We start from the raw sequence: 21,500 nt of genomic DNA on the forward strand, positions 1-21,500 counted from the left end.
CATGTCAGCAGTACAACAAATCTAGCCTAGTTGAATAGCTGAATATATATATACCCAAAATATAAAAGTCAGTCATTTACCCAATCTCATGTTGTACCTAGTATCCTGTGTGTTCTGCTAAACATCAACGGAACAAATATAATACATTTTTAGGTGAAATATCCCTTTAAATCAGACATTAAAAAGTTCTCACAGTACAAAAAAAGAGATTAAGATTATGTAGATTCACAAGGAAAGTGGCCCACAAAATCGAGAGGAAAAGAAAAAGAGCAAAAGCGCACAGCATTGACCTCTCAACAACATATTTTGACACTTTGCAGGGGCGCTCCTCACCCAGCGTCCCAAACTGAGGCTTATCCTCTGCTGGAGCAGAACAAATCCTGGCCTCCTGAGTTGCACTTGGCCCCGTAATCTATCTTTATCCTATTGAGCCGCTTAGCTCTCCTCTCCTGCCCCAACCAAGGGCCCCGCAGGGAGTTGGAGAGCCAGCGTGGACCCTCCACACAGATGGATGGAGAAGACTCAGCTTCCCATCGCTCACCAGCACCTCCAGGCTTTAGCAACAATGGGTAGATGGTGAGGAATAGGTTAGAGGCAGTGGGAAAGACTTTTGCCAAAGCATTTGTGAGTTCACACACTTATTCAACCACTTATCAATTTTAAGCGAGCCACGAACATGTAATTAAGCAAATTAAAGGGCTAGTTCATCTAAAAATAAAATGAATCTGGTTCCAAGTTAACAAGCATTTTGAGTCGTATGTTTTCTTTAAAGATTTTATGACTGCGTCAACTGTATGGTGCGGTGTAGTAGTGATGTGATTTAACTGAAACAACCTCTTTCACAGTGGTTGATGTTACAGCACTAATAAATAGATGGGCTGCTTTGGCCCGGATCATTGTGAGTCATATTTATGACATACAGCTTTCTCATAACACTGTGTCAACATAAACATTCGCTCAGTGTTGAATCATGAACAGTTTCAAAGTAGCTGAGATGCCAAGCTTTTGAATTTGAACCAAATATCAATCTAGGTTGCAGGCCGAATAAAAATTAAATTTGAGAAAAGAAACACAAACACAGTGTATGCTTTCCAGAACAGAAACCCTATTAAAATACTTTCAAAATAAAATAAAATAAAAATTATTTTTTTTATTAAATTAAACATTTTTTTCATCTAGTTGCCAAGGCAACTTTTCCCGGTTTCATTTTGTTTAACTTGACGTACTAAAATAACTCAAATTCAAATAAAAATTAATAAACAAAATTATAGACATATTTTTAAAAACTAATACAAATGGAAAAATTTACTATTGCTATTATTGTTGATATTATTATTATTATTAGTCACATTAATTAGATTTTTATATAATCAACTATTATTATTTATAATTTTATGTTAAATTTAATTAAAATGTTAAGTACTGTAAAAGATTCAATTTAATTTGAATTGTCAGGAAGAAGAATTTACATATAAATTACACCCAAAATTCTATAATATATAACATACATATACATAAACTTTTATAAAAACCAATCTAAACTGTTATATAATAAATACCTAACTGAGAAAATATGTAATTTGATTAGAACTGTCAAGAAGATTTTGAATAAATAAATAAATAAATACACAGTATATTATATATATAAGTTGTATGTTATATTGTATATGTAAATAAAATTATATAACTATAAAATACTTATATACACAAACATTTATAATCTAAATTTGTTATATAACAATTATATAACTAATATAAATTATACATGTACAAAAAATATTGAAATATTGAAACTATATATTTTTTATATATATATAAATTCCTCTTCCTCACAATTCAAGTTCCAAATCATGAATTAAAAGGAAGACAAATCTTCTTTTCCCACAGTTTGTCTGTTTTTAATTGAGATCAGATGAGAGCTTCAAGACCAGCCAATAGATGTGTGTGACCGCAGGAGCACCTTCTTCACGACAACAAGAGGTGAACGAGGATAACATGCTTGGTGAGAATCACAAACTGTGTTAATGTTAGAAGACAGTTGGTAAAATGCCAACAGAGCTTTCAGAGTTTGGATTTGTCGTCTACATGAGGGTGGCCTACATTCATTCCAGCGGACCGAAGGCCTCCACATGCCTCTGGAGCTTCTGACCTGCTAATCTTCTCCAAGAACCTCAAGACTTCATTTTGTCAGAGTGCACAAAGCCAAATCATTCTATTACCCCCTCCAATCCAATTACCCTCTTCAAATCTCTCTCTCCTGCGCTCTCACACACTCGAGCAAACAGCATCACCTCCCAGATCCCTGCCAGAGGCTTTTAGCGGGGCTCCCAAGCACAGACCGCAGAACGTACCAGTGCCGCTTCAGCTATGCAGAGATTAAACAAACACATCTGGCCCAGTTCTCCAGCCGGACGGAAAAGGGCCGGATTCCCACAGATATTGTGCTCATTTAAACCCACTGTAGCTCATCGGATATTGTTTTGGAACAATGCAAGAGAGTGCGTTCCTTTGAAATGAAAAATATTCATGATGAGCTAAAAGGAAGAGCTGGCCATTGTTTGTTTTCTGTGTCTTTGCAGAGCAGGGTGGCTTGAGACAAAAGTCCATGAAGACCACCATAAATTGCGGTCGATCTGTAGCCGGACTAAGACAGCTGTGGTGGTCATCCATGAAGAGTCTTATTTTCCATCCTTTGCATGTCAGATTTGTTTCCAGAATGATAGAACATTCCTTTTAGTGTCTTTCACACGAGCCCCGAACTCGTAAATCGCTCAGTTGTCAGGTCTCTCTGTACTTCCTCTAAACAGCAGGACACGCACAATCTCTCCAAAAACAGCTTGTCTGGTTACAAACGAACTCCAAATGTTTAAAAGCTACGTACAACTAGAAACTAAACCCTCTTTGAAAAACTGCATTCTTTAACTTTTATGTAGTAGGCCTAAACATGAGGTCTCAACCAATCAAACCCAAAGAACGCAAAACCTTTCATTTTGCTTAATTTTAAATTATGCATATACATTGCGGTGTATATGAAGGATCATGTGACACTAAAGACATTCAGCTTTGTTATCAGAAGAATAAATGTTGTTTTAAACAGCAATAAAATGTCATAATTTTACTGAAATTGATTAATTTTGATTATTGCATTTACATTGAAATAGCTATTAAAAATCCAAATATAAATTCTGTTTTAGATGTTTAAAAATCACTGGTTAAGCTAAGCTACACTGGTTTGGAATCCAAACAAGATGTGATGGCCTTAAATGCCCCACTAAAAGACTTCCTTTGGTGTCGCTTTGAATTCATTAATTCAATTCCCCAGACTAAGGGGGAATCCTGTTTGGATTAGCAAAGGAAAATCTATTTAACTTAGCCCCGCTAATGCAGAAAAGCCATTAGAAAATGCAGTCCCAGGACATCAACATCAACCTCAACCCCAGAACCTTCTCGGAATGAACGTGTGCCCTGGTCACTGACACACAGCGTGTTCATTAGGAAACACTTCACAGAGCAAAGCTAAGCAACTGATCACATGGTCTACATACTGATCAGCTCTTTAGAGTTGAAACTAAAGCATATACCAAAAATACACCTATAACTAATTGTATACATCATATATTTTAAAATTGACAGCTACTAACCACAAACTAAACAATTCAGTTCAACACAAACAAAAATCCTACTAAGTAAGTTGAAATGCTCACCTCTGTCTTTTTACCATGTGATCTCCCCAGAGAGGAAGTGGCTCCTGCAAATCTTTCTTGGCTGTGCCGTTCCCTTATGTCTGTTCTTCTGGCCATGTTGTTCCAGTTGAGGGACTGGTTCACTCCCGCAGCTCCGCTCTGCAACGACAGCACAAGAGATTTTAGCATGGGACGGGACACACTTTGTCTGGAACAGATGACCTCTGGAGATGACTATGAGAAGAAAAGCAAAGCGGTCGGTAGCAGAGACACAGGCTCACAACTACTGAAAATGGAAAAATTATGACCTTGTCCAGAATAACATGCAATGGTAAATCTAGTCTCTTGTTAAAAAATAGGGTGTCGTGAGGGCTCTGAAACCATCATGTCATTCCGCTAACTATCACGAATGGACATAGTGATACAAACAGAACAACAGACTGCAAGCACAAGACATCGTTGTCTTGAGGAACCAAAAGGCACTTTTGTGTCTTGCTGTGAACCCTTGCTACAGGGTGGTTATGTCGCAAGTTTGCAAGAGGTTTTTTTTTAAACACCATTGAAAGTTCCCCGTGGCAAGCTCCCAAGACAATGGAGCTCTGTGTCAGTGTCACCAGTCTGGTCTAGTCTCTGCCAGCATGCAGCACATTCTATCTAACCCATGTCACAGACAGACACCATGAACTGGCACATCAAGCAACTTCATACTGAATTCTTATCAGTTATCTAGGCACAAAAGTATGAAACTATGAATGGCTACTAATCTCAACTATATATATATATATATACACATATACATATACATATATAGAAAAAATAGAATAGAAACGAATAGAACAATTGATCAGATGTGATTTGAATAAAATCCAGAAGCTAAAAAGATCATGCACGTTTTAAAGAAGCTAAGGCAACATATTTTCCATTAAATGATTGCTAATCAACAAACTGCGTACTTTATATTTAGTGAGAAACAAAGCGAGAGTGACCTGCAGGGATGCTCTATCATTAGTGGTGTGTCTCCGGGCGGTGTTGGGTGTGTCAGAGGGGGAAGAGCCGGCGCTGAGAGCTTGCTCAATGTCCAGATTGAGCTGATCTAATCTCTTCATTAGCTGGGTCATAGAGTCAGACCAGGGAGACAGGACCTGAGCAGACTCCTGCATGCAGACAGAAGAGATATACTGTAGGACATCACAGACAAACAAACACTGAGGATAAAACTGATTAGACAGACTCATTACATTAGACTCGGCCGTTCAGTCAAGGGTCTGTTTTCTTTTGATGTACAGAGCCAAAAATAACCAACTTGACGAGCCAGCACTGATTTCAGAGCAGTGTCTTCTTATTTCTCAAAGCTTTCAAAGTCACACTAAACTACGCTCTGCATAAAAACACTGAATCACACCAACACGTTTCACAGAGGAAAATGTTACTGCTTAGACTTAATGGAATTTTCAGTTGTTTCATTTTAGTATCAACTTTGTCTCCTTAGCAGAAATACAATGGAAACAAATAAGAGAACTGTTGGCATTTGGTGGTAGTACAGATCTATAAACTTATAGTGGACAGAACAGCCCAGATCTTTCTGAATGAAGAATCGGATGAGAAATAATTGAGTTCATACTGAGATCTCAGTTTGACATTTCAGTTCAATGCACAGTTTGAGACATCAGTGTAATCTTTTTAAAACATTTTCAAGGAATACATTTATATATGTAACGATAGCTAGAACAATAGAACAACTGAACAGAAGATTGAATGACAGAATGATAAAAAGAACGATAGAAAGAATGACTGCTCGAACAAGAGACAGAACGATAGAACGACAGAACGACAGAACGACAGACAGACAGACAGACAGACAGACAGACAGACAGACAGACAGACAGATAGATAGATAGATAGATAGATAGATAGATAGATAGACAGACAGACAGACAGACAGACAGACAGACAGACAGACAGACAGACAGACAGACAGACAGACAGACAGACAGACAGACAGACAGACAGACAGACAGATAGATAGATAGATAGATAGATAGATAGATAGATAGATAGATAGATAGATAGATAGATAGATAGATAGATAGATAGATAGATAGATAGATAGATAGATAGATAGATAGATAGAGTGACAGCATGATAGATGATAGACAGCAATAGAGTGAACAACAGATAAGATAAGATAAGATAAGATAAGATAAGATAAGATAAGATAAGATAAGATAAGATAAGATAAGATAAGATGAGATGAGTGTTATCTATTATTATCTATTTTAATAAAGTTAATAGTGTTATACTAATAAAATAAGCTAGATTTACATGTTGTTCTCTGACATTATTTTCTCCTGAGCAGTAAATAGCATTGAGAGTCAAATGTCCCTGTGCCACACATGTTTGAACCAAAACCAATGAGCAACCCAGCCGCTATTGTAGTCCAAACATAGTCGTGCGGTATTCCTCTCCTTTCTCCTCACTGCTACTTTCACTGCTCTCCATACACCCCAGCCAAAGAGTATAAATAGACTGTTCCGCCCAGCTCAGACAGGGCCGAGGGTTCCTGGGCTATAAATTACCTTCACCTACCTCACTCACCAAGCTGTAAATCAACAGGGTTGCCCCTTTACTGACAGTAAGTTGAGGGGCCAGAGAGCAGGAAGAGGGCAAAGATGAACTGTGAGGAACATTTAACAGTAACGTCCTGGTGCGGGAGACACAGCAGGCAGAAACGCTCAAGTCCTTCTTGGGATCTGCAGCCCCAAGGCAAAGATTACGGCTCCCTCTCATCCTCACACAATGATGCTATTGACGGCTGTCATGCCAGAATGGGACACATTTGTCTCAGGCAGCAGAAATACATGGGTCAGTTGAAAAGGGGGGCGACATACAAGGCACGTAAAATCTCAAGGAATGTGGGCATGGTAAGACCCTTAACCAATTACACTCAAGATGCTGACATTCCTTCAGAGAGCGAACAAAGAGGCACAACAGTTCTAGGGCAATTTTAAATGATACACTACCATTCAAAAGTATGTTTTAGAAGGAAGTCTCATGCTCACTAAGGCTGCATTTGATATATCACAATTCAAAATAACTGTTTTCTATTTTAATATATTTTAAAATTTAATTTATTTGTGTGAGCTGAAATTTCAGCATCATTACTCCAGTCTTCAGTGTCACATGATCCTTCAGAAATCATTCTAATATGATAAATCAGTGCTCAAGAAACATTTCTTGTTATTATCAATGTTGAAAACAGATGAGCTGCTTATTATATTTTTAGGTTTGGGATGAGGATGAGTTTGGGCTGCAAACACAAAGGTAGTGGTCCTGGATCCCAGGTAGGGGTCTGAATCTGGCGTGACCTTACGATGTCCAGTCTGCCTGACCTTTGAATTTCATGAGTCAAAGCTAGTGAGAAGGCTTTCTTGTTGTCTCTCTTAAGACACTAGCGCCACTCTGTCTTGCCCTTCTGCGATGGACCATTTACCCTCTTAACTCTAACAAAAGACAACGCATTTGTTTATAACACTCAAATCTGCCCCCCCCCCCCCCCCCCCCATGCAGAGTCTCAAGTGATTCAATTTATTAAAAGTGACAGTAAAGAGTCAAGACATTACAGAAGATTTCAATTTTAAATAAAAGCTGTGCTTTTAAATGTTCTATTTATCCAAGAATCTTCCAATAAAATAATGATTTTCAGCATCTTAGAATGAATTCTGAAGGATCATGTGACACTGAAGACTGGAGTAATGGCTGCTAAAATTTCAACTTTGCATCACAGGAATAAATTACATTTTATATTACATTAAAATAGCCAGTTATTTTAAATTTCAATATTATTTCACAATACTACAGTTTTGATCAAATAAATAAAGGCAGAGTTGTTGATATTTAATAATAGTAATGTATATAAAATACTATTGATCATTGTTTATTCATGTTTGTTCATAATACATGAACTAATGTGTCATTTATTTAACATAAAATGTTAAAAATGTATTAGTATAATAAAAAAAATAATCTAGAATGATAAATGCTGTTGAAGTACTGTACACTGTTAGTTCGTGACTCCTCATACATTGAAGGGACAGTTCACCCAAAAATGAAAATTCTATCATTAATTACTCAGCCTCAACTCGTTCCAAACCCATAAGACCTTTGTTCATCTACAGAACACAAATTGATATGAAATCCTAGAGCTTTCTGACCCTCCATAGACAGCAACGCAACTGACACATTCAAGGCCCAGAAAGGTAGTAAGGACATTGTTAAAATAGTCCATATGACATCCATGTGGTTCAAATGTAATGTTATGAAGCTATGAGAATTTTTCTGTGCAAAGAAAACTAAAATAATGACCTTATTCAAACATTTCTGTCTCAGTCTTCGACGTCCATTCACAAGAATACCACTGCTGTCTATGCAGGTTCAGAAATCTCTTGGATTTCATCACAAATATCTTAATTTGTGTTCTGAAGATGAACGAAGATCTTACGGGTATGGCACGACATGAGGGTGAGTAATTATTGACAGAATTTTCATTTGTGGGAGAACTACCTTTTTAATATGAACAAATAAATACTGTGTTACCAATTTCACTTATTTACTATTATTCCTAAAAACAACAAAATATCAAGTAAGGATTGCCACAGACATGTGGATTTTTCATAAAAAAACATAGTGTCTTGGTCCAGTGGCAGCCCTTGGAATCTGTTCCCTGCAAAGAATGCGTGGTATTCAATAACCCGGCATCAGTTACAACACCCCTTTCCACCCTGTCAGTCGTGAGAAAATACACTTGTCATGGCAACTAGGCCGGTATGAGTCAGTCCCACCAGATCAGCTCATCATTGTTATCTTCCACAGTGGACAGAATGGCCGAGGACCATAACTGCACCGCCGCAAATTGGCCACATTGTAAATCTCAGCACTGGCCCATTGGCATGGAAATGAGGAGTCAAGTGCCTGGCTTTGGCATTGCTCTGGGCTTCCTGCCATGGCCATGCCACCCACTGAGTGTGCCAGCCACCTCCACTGAGAGAATGTAGCAATATGTCATCCTTAAAGGCCAGCAGCCATAATCCGTTTGCTGAACTGCTTCAAATCCAGGTCAGATAAGACTCTGAGGAGGAAGAAAATCCTCCTACTTTTTGTTACAGGAGCCGTTCACTGTCAAACTGAATGTCTTTCCTCACAAGGATATGGACGGGCTAGAGATGCAGAGTTTGCCACAATTCCAAGTCTTATGCAAAGATAAAATCCACATAAACAATAATAACTCTACTGGTGCTATTGGCCATAATATGGGTAAAGGTTTGTATAGAGTGCCACCAAATGGTGAAGATGCAAAATGCTTTTTTTTTTTATCTCAATAATTGTGGACTATGTTAAATATCTAATATTTAATTTCCATATGAAATGTTCTATGGAATCTCATTTATAATTTTTTAAATATAAAAGTAAATAAATAAATAAAACAAACAGATTTTTTAAAAAATATATAAAAAATTATGTCCTTTTCCACAGACAGATCATCGTGGTATTTCTTAAGAAGGTGCAAATGAGGCAAGGTCAGCGCTCACGTGAGGGGTACCACATTCTCTCACAGTTTCATCTTAAATCATGCATGAACAGAGAACGAATAACAGGAGGGGAGAGGCGAGCATGTGCAAAACAGAGGGGCACTGGGGCCTAACAAACCATCTCAGCTCACCTGCCCTAGAAAAATCCTTTTAACCTCTGCACATTCTGTTAACTACTGTAACTACACCACTGACACTGAGCAGTGACTGTAAGTCATCACAACCCTAGATGTAATTGGGCTTTCTTGGTTTGACAGTCTCCAGTACAAAAGTACAAAAAGTTAAGATTTTAAAAGTAGATAAATATAAAGTTACAGTTACAATAAATAAATAAATAATATTTATTACAATATTTTCTTTGTGTAAAAGTATCTGCAATTTAAAAATGTAAATGCAAATATTATTTAATAATGTAATATTTCATTATTTTTAATCATTTAAAATCAAAAACAAATCTACTTTTTTTAAATAATACTTTTTACTATAGAGAAAGAGAAAGAGATTATTTTCAGAATAATACTATATACAGTTATACAGATTTTAAAAATATTATTTAATTTTTTTTTTGCAATTTAAATATTTCATAACAAATGAGTCATCACAAATGTAAAATTACCTATATGTGGCATAAATTTATGACTATTACAAAAAAAATACTGACTTACAAAAAATGCAGATGTGACAATAAAATCTACTAAAATGTATATAATAAATAGAATGTATAGAATCTATTAAAATCTAATCTATTAAAAAAATTAAATAAAATAAATGTATAAAAATATAAAAATATGATTATGGTAAAGGAATGGCTACTTATTCTAACAACCAACAATAGCTAAAGATATAAAAATGAATAGGAATACTGAACAACATTGACTCATTGTGCTTATGTAGTGATAAGAACAGAATAAGAGGGTGTGATCAACTTTACTCTTTGTCCTGGTTATCTCTGGTATGAATGGTATGGGACTTTTTAACAGGGTTTCTTAACCAAGCACGGTAGGGAATAAACTATTGTGTTTTCATATGTGTACACGTGACACCTCTTCAAAGGCCAATAAACTTGGGATGGGAAGGTCACAGGTTGCAAACAGTCAGGTCAGGCATGAGGTTAGTAGAAAGATGCAAATCATCCATGACTGATGAAGTTCACCATTGAACAGACGTTTGCTCTGACAGGCGACAGGAAGGACATCAGACTCAGCATTCCATGAAAATTACCTCTTACAGATGCTCAGGAAAGCTTCACTTTTACTTTAAAATGTGATTCAAATCATTTTTATTTTCCTAAAGAATATATGAGTGCCTTGTCAATTTGAGTGCCTTGTCAATTTGGGTGAACTATCCCTTTAAACAAACGCTCCGGTTACTCACGTAACCTTGGTTCCCTGAGATAAGGGAACGAGCGTTGCGTTGTCAAATTTCATTGACGACTGCTAATGGGGAAACTCCTGTTTTCTCTTTTACTGAAGCCAGATTGGTTAACGTTTGTGTACTGCACAACCCAATGGCGCTTGAGAACGCCTAAGGGGGGGGGTCACTTGCTATATAAGTCAGGCCAAAGCATCAGAATCAACGACTGAAGCGACAGCCATCGATTCGCGTGCAGCTATAGCACGGCCAGTTACGCAACGTAACTGTTGAAAGGAAACTCCCGTTGCGTCGTCAAATTTCATTGGGGAGCGCATGTGCTATAAGCAGAAGCAGAACTAAGCCTGCTCCGCAAGCTCAGCTCAGACACACTCAGAGTGGGCCTCATGAGTCCAAGCTATAAGAGACCCGAGAAGCAACTAGGGTCTGCTTATCATAAGCCTCATCCACCCGAAGGGAGAAAAGAGTACTAAGCTGATAACACCCGTGCCTGCAGGGCAGGGACGTCCAAACTGTAGAATCTAATAAAGGTCGATGGCGACGACCATCCGGCGGCCGCACAAATCTCCCCAATAGAGATTCCGTTGGACCACGCCCAGGAAGAGGCCATTCCTCTCGTGGAGTGGGCTCTCACACCTATAGAGCACTGTACGCCTGCTGAGGTGTAGGCCAGGGCGATAGCCTCTACTATCCAATGGGATAGCCTTTGCTTTGTGACCGGTAGCCCCTTAGAGTGGCCTCCAAAGCACACAAAGAGCTGTTCGGGCTGTCTAAAAGACTTAGAGCGCTCAAAGTACACTCGCATTGCCCGGACTGGGCATAGCAAGTTAGGTCCCTGCTCACCATCTGATGCGGGGAGTAAAGAAAGGGAGATAACCTGGGCTCTGAACAGAGTTGTGAGCACCTTTGGTACATAGCTGCTGCGCGGCTGGAGACCGACCTTACAGTCATTGGGTCCGAACTCAAGACAGGAAGCACTGATAGATAGGGCTTGCAAGTCACCCACTCGCTTGAACAACGCCAGGGCCAAGAGTAGAGCGGTTTTGAGCGTTATGCCTCGGGAGAATGATTCGCCGCGATAGCTGCCACATAGACCTTAAGCGTAGACGGGGTGTGCCCCTTGTCCAGCAACTCTTGTAGAAAAATAAGCACGTGGGACACGTCACATGAAACCGGATCCTGGTTATGTGCTGAACACCAGTCGCTGAAGGCTGACCACTTAAGAGCATAGAAACGTCGTGTGGACGGAGCTCTAGCCTCTAAAATGGTATTGGCGACTCCCGTTGGGAGTCGATCAACCTCCCATCGAGCGGCCAGACATGAAGGCTCCACAGTTCCGGCTGGGGATGCCAAATCTTGCCTTGCGCTTGTGAGAGAAGATCTCTCCGCAGTGGAATTGACCACGGTGCTGCCGTCAGCAGCTGGATCATCTCTGGGAACCAGGCTTAGTTCCTCCAGAAGAAGGAGAGAGCACTTTGTTTCTCTGATCCGCCTGATAACCTGGGGTAGCAGGGCGATCGGAGGGAATGCATACAGGCGGGTGTTGGGCCAATCGTGGGCCAGAGTATCCCGCTGCTTCGAAAAATAGGATGGGCAGTGACAATTGTCTTCGGAGGCGAAGAGGTCGACCTCTGCCTTGCCGAAGACTGACCAGATCAATTGAACCATCTGAAGATGTAGGAATTTTCTACGCGTCATTGATATCCGTGAGGTTCAACCATAGGTGGCGCTCCAGCACCACCAGGTTGGCCATGGCCTTGCCCATCGCCTGCGTCGTCGAGTGCAGCCTCTGCGAGGGCGACGCACTCGTCATGCCCGCCCGCGTCGTGCAGGGGGTCCCACGAGCTACACTTGCGAAGCGACATTTGTAACAACACGCTTGGAATTTGCTGAGAAATTTGCTCTTTTTCTCGCCAGATGGCCGCAGGGGAAATCGTCCACTGCCGATGGCTGGATTCGACGGCGGGAGCGGTGAAGAGCAGCGTAGAGCAGGTAAGCTTTTCTAGCTTTTTTCGGGTTCTTGTAGAGTCTGCGAAGAGATGGTCTCGTTGCTGAAAGAGATTCTGATGAAATGGCGCTTTGGCCTGACTTATATAGTAAGTCGCCCCCCCCCCTTAGGCGGGCTCAAGCGCCATTGGTTTGTGCAGTACATAAACATTAACCAATCTGGCTGCAGTAAAAGAGTAAACAGGAGTTTCCCCCATTAGCACTCGTCAATGAAATTTGACGACGCAACGGGAGTTCCCTTTCGATAGGGAACAAAGTTCACCAATTCTACAAATTTGGACCAATGAATTTCCATGACTTTTCTGGAAAAAGAGATTTTTTTTATTATTCAGACCAATTCCAAGATCAATTTCAGTTTCAATTTCAAGATCAGCCTGCTTAACTGACTCTTATCAGCCTGCTTATTTCATTTATTGAAATAAATGCACTTGAAAGTTTCACTCTAAAGTCAGACACCAACTATGGCTTGCGGACAACTTTTAATCCAAACAAGCACAAAATCTAGTCAATAAAATCTTTAAGATCAAAGCAAAACTAGAAAAAAATCTATATTCACTACAGAAATAGCCATTACTTTTCCATGACTTTAGAGATTGTATTACCTGTCACGACTTTTACAGACCTGGCAACCAAAAACTCCCCAATATTTCCAAGTTTTCAATGACTGTGAGAAACATGAATAGCACACTTAAAGCTGAAATGAGCAACAAAACAGTCTAAATGTACTAATGCAAGACATTTGGTTTGCATTCATTTCAGAATTTTAACACTTAGTTTTTATAGATTGAGCCTGAACCAGAACGTTTGTGTAATATTAATACAGTACTGAACTGAAAGCCATACAGACATTGAAAACTAAACTATCCTGCTTAAATACATAGCTAAGCTTTAACAAATATCTAAAGGCCTATTAAACATCTAACCAACATTGGACCCTCACCTCTGTACTGCTGCTCTCCTCCTCCGCCTCATAGCTGCTGCTTCTAGTGGGTGGCAGCTTGGTGTTGGAACTTCGTTCTCCATGTACTTGTCCACAGGTTACTTTCCACCTTTGTTTCGCTAGTCCACCACCGTTTTGTCTGGAGCTTTGGAGAATTTCTTTGCACTTGGGAAAAACATCGTCGCCATCATCTTCAGAAGAGGTCTCACAAGCATCTGAACTCTCATTGGCTCGGGTGTTTGAGATTAGACCCAAAAAGCTGTCGTAATCTGCAAAGGTAATGGAACTGGGCTTGTGTTTGATGATTCGGGGTAGATCGGCTCCCTTGGTGACTGGCAAAGGAGCCGAGTAAGGGTGCTCAAGATGGGATGGTTCCACTGGAAAGGATGCAAAAGAGTAAGCTGGTTCTGATATGGGTCTGACTGTCAAATTAGAGAAGCGATTATTAGTAGATGAGGTGTTTGACGAGTCTACATCAATGCTGTTGGTCACTGGACTATCTGAGGGAGTCAATAAATAGCTGAACCCTGTCTCAGCATCCATTTGGAGGTCAGGTTCACAATAAATGCCATTTAGTTTAAGTTTTGAGGTTGATATTGGAGCGGAAGTGATTTGATGTTCAATGTATTTCATTGTCTTTTCTTTTGTGAGACAATTCGAGATTTGAAGACAAGGTTCATCTTTGCTCACCAGCGCTGGTACAATTTGATTGATCTTGTCTAATGAACTTTTATTCTTTAGCTCAAGTTGTGGTCGGTCTTTTAAAGGCTCATCTATAACAGATGATAGTGAATCAGAAGTACCTTTTAAGGTCAGGTTTCTATCCATGGCTGAATCTGCCATTGAAAGCTCTACTGAGAAAGTCATTTTGGGGGCCTCTTCCAAAGCTGATGACCTCTGTCCCTCTAAAGTCATCATGGGTTGATCGTCCATGTTTCAATCTACAGCTTGAAACTAGCCATAAGGAATATCCAGAAGAGTTTTTGTATGATGCCAGAAACTGCCATGTTCATCATGTTCCACCATTTGGACTGAACTGGTTCCTCTGTGCTAATTAGCACTTTGTGCCAACCATCCTAAAAATAAAGAAAAGATAATATAAGGAGTTTGCTTCAAATGTATGCATGGTTTTTGCAAGCTAGGTACATTTACTTAATTTACATACTTAAGTGTGATTATGCCATTTCACAGACTTTCTTTATCCAAAGGAATTGTGTTTCAATAACTTTTCTGATGATGTAGTTCACAGTTCTGCTCGTAAAAACATCTTAAATCTATCAGCCTAAGGTGGTCAACTGGTTTCCTTGCCTGGACAAGTTAATTAGACTGGTCTGATAGTTCTGAACACTTTTTAGATGGTCATTCTGGCCAAGACTAGACCATCTTAAACCAGAAATGCACCTTAGATGGGTTTTTTTTTTACAAGAAAATTGATGAAAATACATCTCAGCATTGCTTCTGATGGAAAAGCAGAAGTATTATTCCAACAAAGAAGTGTCTGATTCAAATGTCTGAATTACTTTTTATATTCTCAGTGGTAATCAACAGTATGCCAAATTTGTGCAGCGTTTGCCCCGGAATATTGCTTTACATGAGATAAGGATGCATTGGTGCATCGCTTTGAATTGGATTTTATAGAAAGACACATATATTCACAAGGAGCAGAAAACATGAGTAAAATGGAAGAGTAACTAGGAAGCCCACAGAGGAAGAGTCTGAAAAAACAAAGAATCTCACAGATGGAGAAAGACTGAATCCCAAAGAGACACTCTGGGAAGAGTAGAGAGTCTCACAGAGGCAGATAACGGAATCCCAGAGAGGAAAAGAGGGAATAACAAGGAATCTTGCACAAGTAGAGGAGGGAATAACAGGGGATCTGAGGGGTTGAACATCTGGCTCGGGCTGAGAGCGTTCAAGTCTGGATTTGTTGAAGGCACGATGGTAGTGACATCAGTGCTATGAGGAATCTGGCTCTTCACTCCCTTCGCTGATTTACAATGTACCCGTCCATTCATCAGACGACCTAAATGTCCCAGACCAAGCTGTGGTAAGCAACCCTGCTAACCTCCTCATTAACCCCCAATACGCTCTCACAATAACACACATTAAACCACAGGAAGAGTCTGATTGGTGGAGAAAGAAAGAACATTCCTTTCTGACACCTTAGCTGAAGAACATCATCTAGAGAGATGAACTGTGAAAGACAAAGATTAGGATGTTTCAATCAAGGGACTGATAGCGTGAAATCATGCTATACTGAGATGTGATTGGTTGGTTTTGTAAGATTTATTAGTTTAAAATGCAAATTGCATCTGACAGGCCAGATCATTCCAGAAGTGAATGCTGGACTGTAGAAAGTAAATAGGTCAATTACAAATAACATGGGCATTAAGATTTTGTTTTTATAAAAATAATATGTTAGGCTTAAATTCCTTAGTGAAAAATAAATATATTAAAATGCATTTGAAATATATTTATTTCATGCTAAGTCTACGATAATTACATTTATGTACTTCATAGAAATACCCTGCAATTGTACTTTTGGTATACTAAACTGGTATACTTGGATTGAAACAACTGATTTTGTGCTTAGAGCACTTTAAATGTGTTGAAGTAGTGCTGAAGTCCAACTAAAGATATACTGAAGTATTTAATTGTGCTAAATCGGAACTATTGCAAGTATACTTCAGGTACTTAAAATTGAACTTTAATTGGTACTTTAAATATCTTGCATTTAAAGACAACTCAAAAATCATACAATCCTCATTGATAGTGACATTAAAATACATTTTAGGCTTACTATTAAGAAATGTGCATTGTGCACAAGTAATACTCCAAATAAAGTTTAATTATAATTCTTATATCATAATAACATGTAAGTCTTGAGTAACATGTCAGTAAATATGTAAATAGATTTGAACTGTACTTAGTATGAAATAAATGTATTTTAAATATATAACTTTTTTACTAGGGTTCATTTAAATGCATAAGGTCAAGTGCATATTTTAGACGCTAATCACCATTTCAATAATTTTTTTAGCACTTAAATAGTCGATGTGAAAAAAAAAGTTTTTAAAGTGTACAAAAAGTACAGATGCAGTCTTGAAAAGTGACTGATATTTTGTTTTAAAATCAATATTTACACTTTTAACCAAAAACACCCAACTACTCAAATATTTAAATAACAGCCTTTCAATTCCTGATTGAGAATTGCCTAAAAACTAAGATGAGTCAACTCAAAACAACTTTCATAAATAGCATTAAAAATATATTTTTCTAGTCTAACAGTAATCTATTATAATCAAAAAGTACATAATAAGATAGCAATAAACAACAACAAAATATAAATAAGTTTTTATGCAATAAATAGTTTTTATGCTATTGTATTTCTGAAGTTTCAAGTTGTCTTGTGTATTATATTTTATATAAATATCATTTATGTATTTTATATAAATATTACATATTTAGCACTATTAGTCATAGAATATCACAGAAATATCAATATTGATCTTCCAGCAGTCAGAATTCAGAAACAGAAAAAAAAAACATATTTCACTGACTGATATGCTTATATCTTTACAGCGAGCTTCTTTTCATGCACCTTCCAGTATGGAACTTTTGCCAGTGGTCATCAACAGATGGAAATACTGAATATTCCCGTACACCCCCAAGCATGCATAGAAAATCAGAGCTGTATCTGTGGTGTTAAATGTGAGAAGGGGGCCAGCTGGCAGCCCTGACTGTGGCCTTCACTCATTTAACACGTCGCCTTGTGCTTCCCTCTCATTCTATCTCTCTCTCACACACATACTCACAAAAACATGGTCAAATTTCAGCAAGAGAAAGGAAAACATGCACCTGCCCTTAACAAAACCTCAGGGCTTTAACCTTTAAAAACTGATAAGAACAGTGACCAAACACCGCACAAGGTCAGAGACTCAGCCACCTACAGCTCTTGACTTCCCACGAGCCTGCAACACATGCAAACATGCTCATATGAAAATCACAAACAGTATGCAATATTTGACACTATGCCTATATGTCAGATATTACAATGCATATAAATAACCTGTACAATGTTAGTTCAAATCAAATCATTTGGACATGCTGTATTTCACTTTTAAATAGCATTTTGCTGATTATTTTATTATTATGCATAATGCATTTTTAATGGAACTCACACAGAGAGATTACATGCAGTATTTATAGTTTACAAATAAATTTGTCAAATCATAAGACCGTTTAAAATGATCCAGTCAGAAGACAAATGTAAAAAGTGATTAAAATGGCGACAATTTTGGTGATCTAATGTAAGTGTAAACTATCTTTAGTATCCTTTTAAATATTATAATCTGTCACTCAGCATGACAGGGTTCATCATTGGATGTTGCATAATTGGAAGTTACAACATTTGTTTTGTAATTTGCCCAAAAAGAGAAAACTTTGTCTCTCATGAGAAACAGTGTTGCAAGTGTAACCCTGATTAGATCTAGTCCTCTCACCTCCTTTCCTTTAGCTTGTTTTTCTCTAAAGCCACAGTAAAAGGAGGCCTCCTCATTCCCAGCTGTATAAAAGACTTGATCCAAACAGCCAAAGAGGATTCTGCACTGTGAATGTCACTCAAGCGTTCTACAAGTTTCTCGTTGAGCGCAAAGTGTAGCAATACATGAAGGGGCAAGCAGTGTTTTCTTTTCACTTTACACACTGTGAGTGACTGTTAACGCTGCCATTCCCATTCATTTTACAGAGATTGTTATTAATTCATTACACAGTATACATTTCACCACAACTGTAATGGTCCTGTAAAAACGTACACAGAGTTACTGACACGTGTAAAGTTGAAATAGTCCTGTGACTCCTGCCAAATGTTTCTGATGTTTGATATGCATCATTCAGAGTCACATTTATCAGCATTTTTAATGCACATCAAAAGTATGCATTATTTATTTATTTAATGTTAGAAATTTTCAAGATTGCATAAGGATGTATATTGTACATTAGGTTCTGGTCACCATTTCTCTTTTAGTATTTTTATTCACTTTTTTACCTTCACTGGTTTATTTTAAATTGCCCAGCAATACACCAAATGCGTAAAAATGTGAGATATAACATTGCAACTGCAGTTAGAAGACGCAGTTAAAAGAAAGAGTCAAAATTGTGAAATTTAACATTCAAAATGCATTATATTAATTCACACGGGGGATGTAAAATGGCACTTGTGAGAAATAAGGATGCAATATAAAGAAAGTCACAACTGCGAAATTAACAGTCAAATTGCAAGATATAAATTTATACATAAAGATATAAAGTGGCAATTATGAGAAATAAAGATGCAATTAAAAGAAGAAGTCACAATTGCAAAATATAACTGTCAAATGGCAAGATATAAATTCACACTGGAAGATCTAAACGGGCAATTATGGGAAATGAAGAAGCAATTACTTGCTTTTATTAACATAACTTCTGTTATGTAGTCTCTCCATTAAAAAGATAAAGCTGCATGCATAAAAAATTCTAAAACAACTACCAAAATGCTATTTAAAATAGTTTTAGATGCAGTAAATGCAAAATGTCACGCCACAGAACACATGAACAACCCATCTAAAGATGTTTAAAGCATATGTAACATTTTCCAGCAAGTCCTGACATTTCACTTTCACATTTAGAAGCGCATTCAATTTTAAATGTATTCATTTGGCAGACACTTTCATCCAAAGTGACTTCAAGCTATCAGTATTCTCTGTCATGAACTTTATCCATCATCCACCTGCACTGAAGTGTCTCCAGCAGGTCAGCATTGAAGCTGAAGTCTCTGCCCTACAGACAGACTTCTGCATATTAAAACAATGAAGGCCATCTCACCTTAGAGTACTTCAGAACGTCCTGGGAAGTCCAACGGCCGTCACAGTCATGATGAGGAGAGTGCAAAGTATCTAAGGTCCCATTAAAAGAAAGAAATGTGCGTGTGAACGCGCTCAGCCTTTGTAAGCGTCTCCTTTGCGTCTTCTCCTTGGAAATTCAAGGCAACTCCTCCGCAGAGGGAGAGGTGCTGTCACCACAAATTCCCCAAAATCCCCACAGGCAACGGGAAGCCTCAGCATGCAGTGACTAAGTCATTCAGAGTAAGAGTGGAAGGGAAGGAAGAATGTATAGTTGTTAGAATGATGGTTTTGGGGGGAGGAGTTACGGTTAAGGGGAAAGGGTGAGAGAGAAAGGAAGTGAGAGAGAGAGATACTGTTGTGTAAACAAGGCCTACATACAACATATTTGGATGTAAATGGGCTGGACTGGCTTTAAATGTGAAGGAGAACAGATCCATGTCTCATTGTATGGCTCTGACACCCGATTCAACGGGCTGGATGCATTCCAAGTTACGCCACTGTTAAACCCACAGAAAGCCATACGGATACTTTCAAACTTTCAAAACAAAAGGAATGAACGGAATAGGATAGAAAAGGAGATATTTCACTTTACCATGGCTTTTTCCTTTGGGAGAGCTATCCCAGGAAGTTCTGCGGTTGTGTCCAAATCCTAGGACATAAGTCAATGACTTATCAAGCAGTGTTTTTGTATGAAGGTACTTAAAGATTGGTTTCCAGGGAACCATAGCATCACATCTAATGATCTGGAACAAAATTCAAGAGCACTTTAGAGATAACCAAGTAAATATTTAATGGCTAGAATGCTTATTTCTTTGTAAAAAATGGAATCCTACAATAAGAGGGGGGAAAAAACTTCTAAAATTTACATTTCTTTTAAAACGCACACATACAGCATATATTTTGAAAATATTTACATGTTTATACATTTATATATTCATATTCTTATATTTGATTTTATATATAAATATATTTAATATATAAACAACATTTTGTCTTAAATATATACATGTATGTGTATTTATTTGTACATAATAAATATACACAGTGTGCATATATATTATGTAAACAAAAACTTTTATTTTGGATGCGATTAATCGCGATTAATCGTTTGACAGCACTAGATATAATTAAACATTTAAGTTTAAAAACAGATCAACTGATAGTTTAAAAATCTCAAATCTATTTAAATATATATTTTAAAAACAATTTTTACTTTTTTATAATTCTAAAACTTATGTTCGTAAAAAAGACATCTTTTAAAAATGTATTTTTTAAATATATACAACATTAAGTAAAAATACTCTATAAAAATACTTATAAAACAAACAAAAAAATAATTTAACAAAAATATTACTTATAAAACTCTGGATTCAGACATGCTCTGATTCTCAACAGATTGCATTATCCAGGTGAAGCACCTTCAAGTTTCAAGGTACCTCATATAAAAACTCCAATGCTGATGTTCTCTTGTCCTAAATTATCTGTGCATTTCCTTCTGTGGTTGAGAAACATCAATCAGCTTGTTTGTTCACCACTGTCCTCGCTCACCCTAGAGGAAGCAACGGTCACAAATCAACGCAGACTCCTGCTGACCCCATCTAGAGATAGAGAGAGGAAAGAGGAGGGAGAAAGAGAAGGATCCCCTTCATTCACAAAACACTCTTCCATTCTGCCTGCAGCCACTATCAACAATGCTTTCACATTACTCAAAGAAGGTACTCATTTTACACTGGTCCAAAAATAAAAGCCTCATTAGCAATTTAATGTTTCTGTGAGTTTACATAGACCACACTAAAAAGGTCATGTATTAACATTTTCTGAAGGAAAGAAAACTGTGAATGGTGTTCACCTATAAACAAAATTTGACACCACAATGATTACAATATTTTGGGGGAAGTCGTGGCCTAATGGTTAGAGAGTCGGCCTTGTAATCAAAAGGTTGCAGGTTCGAGTCCCCGGCCGGTAGGGATTGTAGGTGGGGGGAGTGAATGTCCAGCGCTCTCTCCACCCTCAATACCACGACTGAGGTGCC

General features: G+C 38.0%; 1 protein-coding gene across 1 annotated transcript; it reads right to left on the bottom strand.

Annotated features, from left to right (window-relative positions):
• Positions 1-353: 353 nt before the first annotated feature.
• On the bottom strand, positions 354-19,711 carry LOC306851267 (uncharacterized protein; the record flags this gene model as incomplete). Its single annotated transcript, XM_079387428.1, has 5 exons — positions 19,449-19,711; positions 13,587-14,662; positions 4,670-4,837; positions 3,705-3,842; positions 354-554 (listed from the first exon to the last, which is right to left on the bottom strand). The coding sequence occupies exons 2-5, from the start codon at positions 14,517-14,519 to the stop codon at positions 354-356; spliced, it is 1,440 nt and encodes a 479-aa protein (XP_079243554.1). The 5' UTR covers positions 14,520-14,662; positions 19,449-19,711.
• Between the last annotated feature and the right edge of the window lie 1,789 nt (positions 19,712-21,500).

The sequence above is a fragment of the Barbus barbus genome (genome assembly GCF_936440315.1).
Source record: "Barbus barbus genome assembly, chromosome: 31".
Lineage (NCBI taxonomy): Eukaryota > Metazoa > Chordata > Actinopteri > Cypriniformes > Cyprinidae > Barbus > Barbus barbus.